Source organism: Benincasa hispida, chromosome 9 (genome assembly GCF_009727055.1).
Source record: "Benincasa hispida cultivar B227 chromosome 9, ASM972705v1, whole genome shotgun sequence".
NCBI lineage: Eukaryota > Viridiplantae > Streptophyta > Magnoliopsida > Cucurbitales > Cucurbitaceae > Benincasa > Benincasa hispida.
Genome location: NC_052357.1, coordinates 27630837 through 27646222, shown reverse-complemented (window position 1 = coordinate 27646222; position 15386 = coordinate 27630837). Strand labels below are relative to the sequence as shown.

The following is a 15386-nucleotide window of genomic DNA, read 5'->3' as shown; positions in this document are numbered from 1 at the left end:
AAGTTTGCATTGTTCCTAGAGATAGGCACAATCTTATGCTCGACGCAACCATGCACTATAGAGATATAGTCATGCGGCTGACCACCGAGAGGAGTAGTGTGTAGATCCATCAAACTTCTTCTTTTTATTTTTCTTTTCATCGCCTCAAACACATTGCTTCACAAGCATTATTGAGTGACAAGTCCTTGTGTTCGACCTCGGATTACCCGAGAAACTTGCGTTTGCATTATGCTTGGCGTGAGCGTAAGAAAACTTGTGATAGGAACGCATGTTCATTGCATACTAGATTAACGCATTTTCATTCTGACGCATGACTTCAGACGCATGGGCGTAAACGCATAAGCCATGTCTAACGCATAGTGCATGTACAACCCCATCTGTCCCTCAAATTAATTTTCCAATCAACATAAATATTTACCTAAAACAAATAGAAAACTTCAGTGGAAGATTAAAACATATACGATATGTTGTTCTTAGCTCTCACGTCCCTAAGTGTTCAAACCGTGAGATTCATGCTTGGCTTCATGCCACTCTAGGGTGATCTCAATTCGAAAAGTGTTTGCATGAGTCAATAGCAAGGTGAATAGGGGAAGTAGTTCATAGTAAGTGGGCGAAGGATGTGTGTCAATGTATCCTGCAGTCTCTTCCATTAGTGAGATTCCTATGTTGCACCTATTTGTTGTTTTTAGGCGACATAAGGTAGCCGTTTTATGGTGGCTATCCCCTCAGAGGATTATAACATGGGATTCAGAACAACATAAACTCCAGAAATGGATAAGATTTCTTAGGTCTATTCCAACCTTGACTTTCCAATTCGATAGCATCGTTGGGACTGACATCTGAGGTTTGAAGATGGAGGGTTAAAATTACAAGAGTTACTAAGTGTTAATAACTTCTTGACCAAAAAGGGTACCAAATGACTATAGGAATAAGAGTTATTTTGAAGTTAGTATTTAGTCAAGAATATCTTGCTTTAGTGAAGGAGTATTTCACTGACTCTCGGTAGCATCTATTCTAACCCACTAAAGTGTCGTTGCAAATAAATAATAAAATTTGGATACATTATTACTTTTGCTAAAATTTAATTGGATATAAAAGCAATTTACTGATTAGAATTTATTTACGTTTTCAACATGTCGAATTCTTCTAAATTACTCACTTTTGATAAGTTTAGCGGTCGTAATTTTTCACCATCGAACATAAACGCTATACTAGCTAATGATGATTTATTTTTTTTTTTAACAGAGGAATGTCCTCCATCTCCCAGCTCATATGCAAACGAAAAGGTTTGGATTGCATATGACAGATGGACTAAGGCAAATGGAAAGGCCTGAATCCATATCCTAGTAAATATATCCGATATACTAGCTATAAAATTCAAGAACATGGTTTCTGCTAAAGAAATCATGGATTCGTTATAGATATATTTTGGACAATTGGTTAGCAACGATATTCCTGAAAATGTTTATAACCATGACATAAGGGATAAAACCTTCTTTAATGAATAAGTTTTAGATATGTTAAAAGTAATAAACACAAATGTTATAGATGGGGATGATAAGAAAGCACAACAAAGTAAATATGATTTATTTGTTATTGAGATATGTTTAGTGGAAAATGATAAATTAACCTGGATATTAGATTCAGGTGCCATTAAACATATTCGCGCTTTCGCTCAAGAAACTAGTTCGTGGAGGCAGCATACAAAAGGCGAAACAACCTTTAAGGTACAAATCAGGGAGGTTGTCTCAGTTAAAGCAATGGGAGATATGAAGTTATTTATTGAAGATAGATTCATTTTACTTGAGAATGTTTATTACATTCCTTCCATGAGGAGGAGTTTAATATCTCTCTCATGTTTGCTAGAACAATAGTACAAAGTCTCTTTTGAAGATAATGAAGTGCTCATATTTCGAAAGGTATAAAAATATGTTAGGCAAAACTGGAAAATAACTTATATGTATTAAAACCAACTAGGGTAAAAACTATTTTGAATATAGAGATGTTTAAAACAAGTGAAACTCAAAATAAGAAATGAAAAATTTCTCCTAATGTCTATCTTTGGCATTTAAGATTTTGTCACCTTAATCTCTAGGATTGAGAGATTGGTTAAGAGTGGACTCCTAAATCAGTTAGAAGCCAACTCTCTACCACCATGTGAATCCTGTTTTGAGGGTAAAATGACCAAAAGATCTTTTACGGGAAAAGGTCTTAGAGTCAAAGAACCCTTAGAGCTCATACATTCAGACCTGTTTAGTCCAATGAATGTTAAAGCCCGAGGAGGGTATGAATATTTCATTAGCTTTATCGATATTATTCTAGATATGACTACATTTACCTAATGCATCATAAGACCGAAACTCTTGAAAAGTTCAAGGAATATAAGGTAGAGGTTGAGAACCAATTAGTTTAAAAGATTAAAACACTTCGATCAGACCAATGCGGTGAGTATATGGACTTAGAATTCCAAGACTATTTGATAGAACACGAAATTCAATCGCAACACAAAGCACTAGGTACACAACAGAATGGGGTAGCTAAAAAGATAAATAGAACCCTGTTAGACATGGTTTGTTCGATAATGAGTTATTCTCAGTTGCTTAATTCTTTTTGGGGACATGCAGTAGAGGCTGTTGTATATATTTTGAACATGGTTACTTCAAAAAGTGTTTCAGAAACACCTTACGAGTTATAGAGAGGGCGTAAAGGTAGTTTAGGTCACTTCATGATTTGGGGATGTCCAGCACATGTGTTGGTGCAAAATCCAAAGAAACTAAAATTTCGTTCAAAGGTATGCCTATTTGTACGATACCCCAAAGAGATAAAAGATGGTCTATTCTACGATCTTCAAGAAGATAAAGTATTTGTATCGAAAAATGCAACCTTCTTAAAGGAAAATCACATAAAGAATTATCAACCTCGCAGTAAGCTATTATTACATGAAATGTTCACAAAAGCTACAAACAAATCAACAAGGGTTGTTGATCAAGCTAGTCCTTCAACAAGAGTTGTTGATGAAACTAGTACTTCACATCCTTCTAAAGAGTTGAGAATGCCTCGACGTAGTGGGAGGGTTGTTGAACAGCCTACCGTTACATGGATTTAAAAGAAACTCAAGTCATCATACTTGATGATGGGTTAGAGGATACATTGACTTTTAAACAGGCAATGGAAGATGTGAATAGAGACCAATGGATAAAAGCCATGAACCTTGAAATGGAGGCCATGTACTTCAATTCAGTCTGGGAACTTGTAGGTCAACCAGAAGGGGTAAAACCTATTAGTTGCAGATGGATCTTCAAGAGAAAACCAAGCTAGTAAGGTACAGACCTACAAAGCTAGAATGGTGGAAAAGAGGGTTACCCAAATAGAGAGGGTGTACTATGAAGAAGAAACCTTCTCTCCAGTTGCCTTGATCAAGTCTATAATAATACTCTTATCCATTTCCACTTTTTATGATTATGAAATATGACAAATGGATGTCAACACAGCCTTTTTGAATGGCTATCTTGAAGAGAATATCTATATGTTTCAACTAGAGGGGTTTATAGAGCACGGTTAAGGGCAAAAGGTTTGAAAGCTTAAAAGATCCATTTATGGATTGAAACAAGCATCTCGATCCTAGAATATGACATTTGACACTATGATCAAATCGTATGGCTTGGAATAGAACAATGAATAACCTTGTGCTTACAAGAAGATTGTCAACAAGAATGTAGCTTTTCTTATTTTATATGTTGACCATATTCTACTCATTGGAAATGAAGTAGAATTCCCAGCTGACGTTAAGAGATGACTGACATTGCAATTCTAAATGAAGGATTTGAGAAATGCATAGTATGTTCTTGGGATCTAAATAGTTTGGAATCGCATGAACAGAACACTAGTATTATATCAGGCATTTTATATAGATAAGATGTTGTTTAGGTATAAAATGCAAAATTCCAAGAGTGGTACGTTACCTTTTAGGCATGGAATTCATTTGTCTAAGGAACAATATTCTAAGACACCTCAAGAAGTTGAGGTTATGAAACAAATTACTTATGTATCAATAGTTGGAAGTTTGATGTATGTCATATTGTGTACACGCCCCGACATATGCTATACAGTTGAAATAGTCAACAGATATCAGTCTAATCCTAGATATAATCATTGAACTGTCGTTAAGAACATCTTCAAGCATCTTCAGGGAATGAGGGACTATATACTCGTGTATAGTACTAAGGATCTGATCCTTACAGGATACACGGATTATGATTTTCAAATCGATGTGGATTCTAGGGAATAAACTTTGGGATCAGTATTCACTATGAATGGAGGAGCTATAGTATGAAGGAGTATGAAGCAAAGTTGTATTGCTGACTCCACCATGGAAGCAGAGTATGTAGCTGCATGTGAAGCAGTGAAAGAAGCAATATGGCTTAGAAAGTTCTTGACTGACTTGGAAGTGGTTCGAAATATGTATCTGCCGATCATCCTCTATTGTGATAACAGTGGAGCAGTTGCAAATCCCAAAGAACCACGAAGCCATAAGCGTGGAAAGCACATCAAACAGACGTAATTGTCACGCAGATGGCCTCAAAAGACAATTTAGCTGATTCGTTTACAAAGGACCTCATGGCTAAAGTGTTTGAAGCTCATCTAGTCGGACTAGAACTACGAGACAAATAAATCTAGGCCAAGTGGGAGAATTATTATATTTATTCTCTAATAATCAACATTGTATATATTTGAATATATGTAAACCCACTGGAGTTTTAGTCCAAATGGAAGTTTGTTTGGTTGTATGTCTTAAAGCTCGCAGTTTGTAAAATGAAACATATTCTATTTACAATAAAGTGGTTATTGAGATTTATTCAATAAAACCGTTGTTGGATGTGTAAATTGCACTTGCAAAAACTAAATCTAATAAACTAAGATCCATGGCTATTAGATGAGTACTTGAACTTTATGTGGAGACATAAGAGTGAATCAAGTTCGAGTAGATAGCCAAAATGGTCTATAGTATATAGATAAGGCTGGGTACCTTATTCCTGGGACACTATGCCCTAATTTATTGTATTTATTCTCTTAATACTTTATATATTAGTATACATGAAAATCCACTGGAGTTTTAGTCCAAGTAGAAGTTTGTTGGGTTGTATGTCCTAAAGCTTGCAGTTTGTAAAATGAAACATATTCTATTTATAATAAAGTAGTTATTGAGATTTATTCAATAAAACTGTTATTGGATGTGTAAATTGTATTTATAAACTAATTCCAATAAACTAAGATCCATGGTTATTAGATGAGTACTTGAACTTTATGTTGAGACATAAGAGTGAATCAAGTTCCTGTAGATAGAAAAAACGGTCTATAGTATATGGATAAGGTTAGGTACCTTATTCTGGGGACACTATTGGATACGACCCACTTTGTATTTAGTACAAACGATATGATCCTGAATCGTTCATGAGGAGGCATCCTGTGCAAAGAGTTTGCATAAGACCAGATCGAGAAATAAGTCACTCTTACTTTATAACATTGTTTACTGTATAAGAATGACTATTTCAAATTGATGACCTAAGTAACTTAACCTTAATCCTAAGCTAATTATGAACTTTTGTTTATTTGAGATTATCCCTAGATTTGCATGGGTAAGGGTTCACTCAACAAAGTCGTCTCAATAAGCCCCCCCATTTCAAGGGTAAGACCGAGTACATGGCTGGGGACATAGGGTGCAAGACGAAATTCACTCCTACCCGCTTTTAGGGATATTAGAGAGGTTGTTCCCTTAAGTACTAATTCTGAGTCATGAACAAGCGTCCCTATGCTTTCATTGGCTCTGGACGGACTCTGTTTGGTGATGGGATCACAAACCAATTGTTCATTAGAGGATCAGAGGGCTTAAGTAACAAGATATAATTTCGGGGTTAAAATATCTTTTGGCCCAACCATTATTATGAACAACCCGTGAAGGGTCGACTTACTGATCATGGTTTAATCAAGCAGACAAAAATATATCTATAGTGAGCGGAGTGCGACTATTGGACTTTAGTGGAGTGACACGATAGTTAACGAATGTTAATTAATGTGGTTTAAAGAGTTTAGCCAGTTAATCTCGGATCGTTGGAGCCCATGAACTGTAGGTCCATTACGTCCCATTACTAGCTCAGAAATAGACTAAACCCTAGAATAATGTGATGAGAGAATTTGAAATGTTCAAATTCGAATTAAGGGAATCAATAATTATATACAATATAATTATACGTTTAATTATCAAATTAAACGAAATTGGAGAATTGGATAATATTTAAATTTGATTTAAATATTAATTACATGAATAAGGAATCATAATTGTGAAATTAATGGTTTAATAAATTGATATTAGATATCAAATTTAATTAATTAAATAATTTAATTAATTGAAATTAATTTTATTAAAAATTACTTATTTAAATAATTTAATTAATTGAAATTAATTTTATTAAAAATTACTTATCGGAATTAGTTTTTGAATTAAAATTATTTTTATAAATTTTTCCAATTTTGAAATTGGATTTCAAATTGATTTTTGTTTAAAAATCAATTAATATTTGAATTATAATTTTTTTTTAAAAAAAAATTCAAAATTGGAAAATAAATTTCATAGTGGGTTTTCCCACTTTTGACACTAATTTCCCACTAAGTCTTGACATATTGGGAGTCAAGTGATTATGGAATCAATTTTGCATGAAGAAGTTGAACAAGGATGAGTGGAATTGCTGAGTTTTGGAACATGCAAGATGTTTTTTTTAGAGAGAGGAGTTCTCTCTTGTTCTTTGAAAAAGAAGAAAAACCCAAAATTCTCTCCATAATTCCCCTCAATTATAGTTCATTTTGGATACCATAATCCAATCTAAGGTCCTAGAGGATAGTAGAGAAAATCAAGTGGTGGTCTCCGGTGATCTACAACTTGTTGGTGATGAAATTCGAGCTGGAATTCAGTATTGAAGAGTTCAACAAAGGTTTGAATTTCATAAATCTACTTGTATTTTTATTTGATCTTGCATGTTTCTTGCTAAAATTCATGGAATTAGAGTGCTTAAGATCTTAATTGCTTCCGCATGTTGAATGTCAACACCATCAATCTTAATAACCCTAAATCCAATAAACTAACATCCAAGGCTGCCTTATGAGTCTTGAACTGTATGTGAAGACATACAGGGATCAATGTTCAAGATACAGCCTAAAGGGTCTATAGTATAAGGATAAGACTGGGTACCTTATCCTGGTAACACTATGGATACGACCCACTTTTTATTTGGGTGACATGGAAGTGGGGATATCCTATGCAATGAGTTTTCATAAGATCAGACCGTGAAATAGTAACCACTAAATGTTACACTATTGACTAGTTAGGTTTCTATTTTACTAGGATGACCTATGCAACTTAGTCTTAATCTTGAGTATATTATAAACTTCTGGTCACGAAGGATTGTTATTTGATTTGTATGGATGAGATTAGATAGTTCGTCGACTCAATAAGCCTACCATTTTGGGGACAAGACCGAGTGGGGAGCTGGGAACATAATAATACAAGATGGATTTCACTCCTTCCTATCTTTAGGGTAAGTAGATGAGTGTTCCCTTAAATGCTTCTTCGGGACTTGAACAAAGGGCCCTACCCTCTCATTGGCCTGATAGAGGTTTAAGTTTATTGGTTGAACTATAAACATGTTGTTCATTTGAGGAGTACTTTTACTTAAGGAGTCAGAGGTAATCCAAGGGTAAAACAGTAATTTGACCTAGTTGGAGTTACAAACACTCGTGAATGACTAACTTGTTCTTAATGGTCTATTTCCGTGGATACATAAATATATCTATAGGGTCTTTAGTGGAGTGTACCCACAGTTAACGAATATTGACTAACTTGATTTATGAATTTAGCAACTAATCTTATATTGTTGGAGTTTTTGATGTACAGGTCCTCTTGTTAGCTCACTAAAGAATATTAAAGAGGAATGATTTTAATTATCAAATCAATTTGAGAAAATTGTATATTTTTATGATTAATACGTAATTGATTATGGATGTGATCTATAATTCAAATTAAGTTGGAAAGAAACATTTGAATGAGATTCAAATAATTAATTCAAGTGAATTAGATTTACAAATAATTAATTAATAAATAGATAGGTGTGGCACATAGACATACAATGTTTATAATAATTAAATATATAATATAATATATATATATACACGTGAAATTGGATTTAATGTATAAATATTTATTTAATGAATGTACTAATTAATTAAATAAATATTTTTTTAATTAATTATGCACAAGAAAAAATTGGAAAAAGATTTGAAGAAAGGGGTTGACCCTTCTCTATTTAAAGTTATGACCCTTTTGAAAAAAATGTTCATTGTGAAAAATTTTCCCTACACCACAAAAAGAAATCTTCTCTACTCTCCCAAAGGTTTTTCCTCTTCACCCTCTTCCAATAGTTGGATACCACCTATCCTGGTTTTTTTCTTTTTCTAAAGCATGCTATTTCACATGTTTATTTTACATATATTATATTCTATTTTAATACACTTATTTTGTTTATGTAAAAATCAATTTGCGAGATGCAAGCCATTAACACGCTTCCACTCGGGATTTGAATCCCATCAATTGGTATCAGAGCTTAATTTCTTGCATCTTCGTTCTTCATATCTTTTTTAAACAAATCAATTTAGAGGTGGATTATTAAATCTGCATTTTGAATAAAGGTTTGCAACATTATTAAATCTACATTTTGAATAAAGGTTTATGTTAAAATTAAGCTCTACATTTATTTTACTGCTGAGTTAGAAACCCAATCATGTGGACCAAACTCAAAAATTATATCACTAGCTGTATTAAAACTTTACAATATTGAGACTTCTATTGAGGAGATTCATGTAGGCTCTTTTCCCTTTGATCTGTTTCTTTGAGATGCACTATTTGGAGCCAGCTTTTTGGTTGTGTTTCTTTGTCTTGTTCTATAACTCTTATGATTGTGTTTTATTTGCACCTTAACCTCAGGCTTTGAGATTTCATACTATTTCTTGTAATTCATTATATACTATGATTATGTACAAACATTTCATGTTTTCCAGAGCTCAGATAACGGGTAGTATTATAAATTTATTTTTTGTCAAGTTCAAAGTATGGTTTGAAAAATATCACAACAAAATCACCTAAAAATTCTCATACGTACTAAAAGAAGTAATCGTTTTTACTTGGATCTCTTTCTTTCCTAATCAATGTGGAATATAACTTCTAACCATGTGGGACCTATCTAGTTAACCCCTTGAACTCTTCAGTGTGGGAGTGTGGGACCCATCTAGTTAATGAATGAAGAAGAGAGAAACAAACTAAAATAAGAAACCTCACAGGCCATTGTGTATAAATAAAGGAGCTACCTTACAATGTCATCACTCATCGAATAATCATGGCTGAAATGAATTTTGTGTCCAACTTGGAGGGTGTTGAAGTGGTACCGGAGAGTTATGTTTGTCCGCCGGAGAAGAGACCGGATGTTGCGGTGAAGAAGACGATTCCGGTGCTTGATTTCGCAACACACGATCGAGCCCTTCTCTTCCAAAAAATCCTCGATAGTACTCATGAGTTTGGATTTTTTCAGGTTTGAAAGAGCTCATGAATATGTTCTTTTATTTTGTTTCTTGTCAAACAACCGTTCATTGTTATAATACCATGTTAAATTAGGTTCAAAATCGATTGTAATCCACCTAGTTAATGTTGATATCCCTTTTGAAATTTGGCCCCAAAATCTTGAATTTTGCGTATTTAGTACACTCGAATTGGAAAAGCCTTTCAATTCGGAATGAATTGTGCTATTATAATCGCTGAAAGTCAAGTTCAAATTCTTCTTCGTTAGGCTTTATTTCGTTTTCTTTGTTTCTTTCTTCTTCATTTTTTTTTCCCTAAAAATATGCCTACTTCCTTCAATTAAGCACATTTCCACTCTCATTTTTTGGATAATTTGCATCTTTCTAAGTACGAGAATTAAACTTGTCAAATTCCAGAAACAAAAATTACTTTTTTTCAGATTTTTTTTTAATTTTTTAATTTTGATTTGATTTTTTCAAATATTAATAAAATATAAAAAACAAATAAAGAAATTTAGAGGTAGAAAGGATGTTTATATATAGGTTTAATTTTTAAAATCAATAACTAAAAATAAAATGATTAATAAACAGGATTGTCTAACCAATTTATTGTATTCTTCCTCCCTACTTCTCCAAAAAATAAAATAAAAAATCCAAATCAGCTTCCATCCTTGATCTTTTAGGACAGACATTATTTTATTATTAGGGATGCGTTATTTTTCAGACAGAAGAAGAGTGTTATAGGTTGAAGAATATTTTATTTTAAAAGTTTCATTACGGCCAAATTTAATTAGATAAACACGGATACCATCTCAAAATCGATTACAATAAGAGGAATAATTTGTGTATCTTATAAAAATTGTGAGATCTCAACATTTTTCTAATCTAAGATCCTCAATATGCCCTCCTCAAGACGATGCCTCTTCTGGATTCAATGTAACATTCTTGGATCGGATCTCAATTTCTTTTGAACTTCCAATATTTGATTGGATTTCATAGGCTAAAACTATATTAGAGAAACATGAAGTTCTATCTCTAAACCAATTAGCCAAACGAAAGAAGTAATTCATGTATCTTATTAAGATTGTGAGGTACTCTCTCCATTTTTTGTATATGAGATTGAATAGTCCTCAAAGTTTGTGTCTAGTTATGTGTTGCTTAATTAAGCCGACAAATGATCTAAACACATAGATTAAAAAAAATTAGGGATGTGTAATTGAAAGAAGGAAGATGACATCATGCATGATTTATAGATGTGTCATGTATGTGTTAAGATATATTTCAATAAGTATAAGTAAACTTTTTTTGTCAATATGAATTTAACGGCAAAAAGTCTACTAGAATTTTTTGAAATAAACTAACTCAAGACTTTAAGGGTTAAAATAAAACTTTTTAAAATATAGGGTATAATTGAAACCAATAACCCATAGTTTAGAGTTATTTTATATAATTTAACGGATATTTTATTCACATTTTTAAGGAATGAGACAAGAGTATTATTAACAATGATGTGTAATTTCAACTCTAAGGTTCATATGTTTGTATGATAATCAATTTTATAAAATCAATTATATTAAAATTATAAATAAATTACTACTTTTATTGAGTTCGATTTACTATTTGTTATAGGTTATAAACCATGGAGTACCAAAAAAATTAGTAGAAGAGACTATGAGTATTTTTATGGAGTTTCATTCCATGTCACCATATGATAAAAGAAGGGAATGTTCCAAAGACAATAAAAGCTGCAGAGTTTTTACAAGCTCAAACAATTATGAGAATGAACAAACACACTTCTGGAGAGATTGTTTGGCTTTAACTTGTCATCCTCTAGACAAAAATATTCATTTTTGGCCTCAAAATCCCCCAAAATTCAGGTAAAAAAAAAAAAAAAAAAAAAAACGTAGCATGATTTAGAGTAAGTAATTTATAATATTTTTCTTCTATAAATTACCTTGTGAGCAATATGTTTGCTTTATTTGTTTATTTTAAAATTTGATTTTGTATCACATATAAATGAATATAAGTAAATAAAATTGTTTTGAATTTGTAGTAAATTATATATTAAACTTTCAACTTTCATTCTCACTTGTTTATTTTTAGAGAAAAAATAAATTCTATTTCCAAATAAACAAATTAATATCGAAATATGTCAATGAATTTAAAAAATATGTTTTGTCTCTCTATAATATAAATTGTATTTCTAGAATTACCACTAACTATATTTGGTGATATTATTTGTTGATAAAAAAAAAATATAGGAGAAAGATTTGAATTAACCTATACAATCCATTGTTATCAATCAAAACGAGTGTCTAACGTCTTGAATTATAAGAACATCGATACATTAATAACGTAAGTCACAGTTTGACCTAAAAATATAAATGGTTGTGTGAAGATAAATTTAATATAATATCATTTAACAATGATCGATGATTATTATTACAGAGAGGTGGTCAGAACATATTGTGTCGCAATGGAAAAGTTTTCTTGGGAGATAATCGATATGATAAGTGAAGGGTTGGGGCTTGAAAAAGGCTACTTGGAGGGAGAAATGAGTTCAAATCGAAGGATAACAGCAAACCATTATCCAATATGCCCAAACCCTAGCTTGACTTTGGGATTAAATCAACATTGTGATAGAAACCTCATTACCATCTTGTTTCAAGATGCCAATGGCCTTCAAGTCTTCAAGGATGGCCATTGGATTTCTTTTGATTCTGTTGATGATGCCTTTCTGATTAACTTTGGCTATCTTTTTGAGGTAAGTTGATATGCATTATTTCTTTAGAAAAAAAAAAAAAAAAAAAAAACCTTTTTCCTTCTCAATGTTCAATCCAGTTTTGATTTGGTTCTTAAGCTTCGAAATGTTACACTTTTGGTTCATAAGTTTTGTATTTGATTTCAATTTAGCCACTTGAAATTTGAGCTTGGTTTCAATCTGGTTCCTAAATTTTAAGATGTACACTTTTATCCTTGATTTTTTTATTAAATATTTGCCTAAGTCATTGGTGTTGTGTATATTCATTAATTGAAAATAAGTTTGAAGTGAAAGTTTAAAATTACTTTTATTAGTGATGACAAAAAGATGGGAGCAATTTGTAAATATAGCAATCAAGACCAAAATATTCACAGATATAGTACAATGCAGAAGAATTTGCAAATGTATCAAAATTTGACTCTTAGGGTCTATCAATGATTGATCATATCGTTAATAGAAGTCTATCTATGATAAAATCTGTCACTAATAGATTTTGCTATATTTTTAATTCTTTAAAAATGTTGCTATCAATTGAATTGTTAACACCAAAAGTGCTACCTATTGCAATTACCTAAGGGGTAGTTGCAACTATAGCAACTAAACCAAAAATGTTAGCAGATATAGCAAAATACAAAAGAATTTACGAATATAACAAAATTTAGATCCAATTCTAGGAATCTATCAAGGATAAACTATATCTCTAATAGGAGTCTGTCTATCACAGAGATAGAGTCTATCAACAATAGAATCTATATGTGGTATATTTTACTATATTTGTAATTTTTTATAAATATTACTATATATTTGATTATTAGTGCTAAAAGTGCTACTAATGTAATTACCTTTCTTTTTTTTTAACCAAATTTTGGATCATCCAAACCGACTTTCTCATACATAATATGGTTGATTATATATACAAATTTAAATTAATAGAAGGAATAAATGTATTTAACAGAAAGTTGATTAAGAAAAATAGAGACCAAATTAAGAGAAAAGATTTTGAACCTCCAACATTAGGTGGGTCCATGACAATTATATCATTGCATTATGTTCTCTTTACCAAAGTACTTAGATTATAAGTAGTCCATTAACAAAATGTTTAATAGTAGAATACCGTTGTTTTCGTTTAGAATTAATATTCCAAAGCGTGCTTTTAGTGTTTTTATTGTTATTAGAAGCTTCGTATATATATAAAAATAGTATTAATATAATCCCAACCGAGTCATAGTAAACACTTGAAAATACTTTTTGGTGAGAAATATTTATTGTAATATATATTGGAAGTTACAAGTAGAGTTGCTACCCATGAGATTATTTATGATCTATACAAATAGAGTTTGTGTGGTGTTATATAGGTGATTAGCAATGGAAAGCTCAAGGCAACCGAACATCGAGTCGTGACAAATGCAAAAGCATCTCGACAAAGCTTAGGATATTTTATTTTTCCTGAAAATGACGTGATAATAGAACCAGCAAAATGTCTGATAAACGAAGCCAATCCTGCACGTTATCGATCCCTCGAGTTGGAAGACTTCTATAGACATTTTTTTGCCGTGTCAACAAATACAGAGGAAACTATGAAGTATATATTAGCTTAAACCTGCAATCTTTAATGAGTGTTTAAAATAAGTTAATTACTAACTTTTCTATGGTTACTGTAAAAGAACTCTATTATGTTACTATCATATGTATTTTTGTTTGGAAAGTGACTTTATTAGTCTCTTTGGAACGCAAAAACTTTTGATTATTAAAAACACTAAACGAAATGACTTTATTAGTCTCTTGGCATCATCAACAACCATCTCATCATGCCTTGAGTATTTTATTGTCTTTACCTTAAAATTTTTAAAGGAAAGGGTGAATACTCACTAAATAACCTCACGGCTCGATCGGACCTTGAATTTGATCATATTAGATTCACCTTTTTAGACTCTTTGCTTCATATTTTGTTCCGAATTTGATTTCTCGCATAAATGTCTCAACTACTGGAGAGAACATTGTAATAAAATTGTTGTAATGTATTTGTTCTATCGAGTATCTCTCCTAGTGGGTAGTGGGAATGATAGTTAAGATCATGGATGATTAGTTAGAAAACTATTTATGTGTGTTCAGATATTTTATAGAAGAGAATGTTATTGGTGCAGTGAATAAGCAATGTCAGCAATCTATCAGTCAACTCATGTCTAAGACTTGCATTCTACTTTGGTTGGAATAAGTGTCAAGGATGAACCATGGGGCTTGTGAAACAATATTTTTTGTATTTCATATCCCAATCGATGAATACAAGTATAGGGTATTTAAACACACAAGAACACCCAAAATAGTTTACAATAAAACCTCAACAACAAAAGAACACCTCAATAACTCTCAACAACCCAAGAAAACCTCAAGAACTCTTAACCAACACTTTCCCTCAAACTCATGGTGGTAGAGTAGCAACGAATTTGAGTTTGTGAAGCAACTTAAGAAAGTGACTGGGGGACAAAGCTTTAGTGAAGATATCTTCGGGTTGCTTGATAGCTTGTAGAAATACAAGCTATTGTAGCCTTTTACATAGAATTATGAGGGTTGATGAGATGAATATGCGTTAATAATACTAAGAATTCATGTAGAAAATTGAGCTTGCATCGATCAGCAATGAAAGTCCCCACTAATCCTATATCATGCATTATTCTGCGTCAAAATGTCTATTTTTGTAGCCATCGCAAAGTTGATCGCATGATGATAAATTATTCGTTATCTTTCATGTGTTATCCTTTTGAAATTATTTCCTGCTTTTGTGTTGATAAATTATCATCTATGGTGATACTTATGTAAATTTACTACATCAACTAAACGTTGCATGGTTCACCTCACTTTAGTAGCTTCTTCAAAGTTTGACGGTCTTAAGTTTATTATGTGCAAACCTCTGCTCAAACCTCTTTTACTGCATCTTGGAATAATTTTATCTTTAGCTTTTTGGCAAGGACCCTGCCACTCTCTAAATTTTGGGATGGGAGCAGTTCGA

At 32.1% G+C, this 15386-nt stretch overlaps 1 protein-coding gene across 1 annotated transcript; it reads left to right on the top strand.

Annotated features, from left to right (window-relative positions):
* The first annotated feature begins 9417 nt into the window (after positions 1 to 9417).
* Positions 9418 to 14892, top strand: LOC120086705 (hyoscyamine 6-dioxygenase-like). Its single transcript, XM_039043471.1, has 4 exons — positions 9418 to 9632; positions 11248 to 11495; positions 12067 to 12382; positions 13735 to 14892. Exons 1-4 carry the CDS (start codon positions 9441 to 9443, stop codon positions 13975 to 13977), a joined length of 999 nt encoding a protein of 332 aa, XP_038899399.1. The 5' UTR covers positions 9418 to 9440; the 3' UTR covers positions 13978 to 14892.
* Positions 14893 to 15386: the final 494 nt, after the last annotated feature.

Excerpts from the sequence above, each read along its gene's own strand:
- LOC120086705 (XM_039043471.1), top strand. The coding sequence starts at position 9,441 with ATGGCTGAAATGAATTTTGTGTCCAACTTGGAGGGTGTTGAAGTGGTA. Across the intron at positions 11,496-12,066 it reads CAAAATCCCCCAAAATTCAG|AGAGGTGGTCAGAACATATT; the intron begins GTAAAAAAAAAA and ends TTATTATTACAG. Across the intron at positions 12,383-13,734 it reads ACTTTGGCTATCTTTTTGAG|GTGATTAGCAATGGAAAGCT; the intron begins GTAAGTTGATAT and ends GGTGTTATATAG.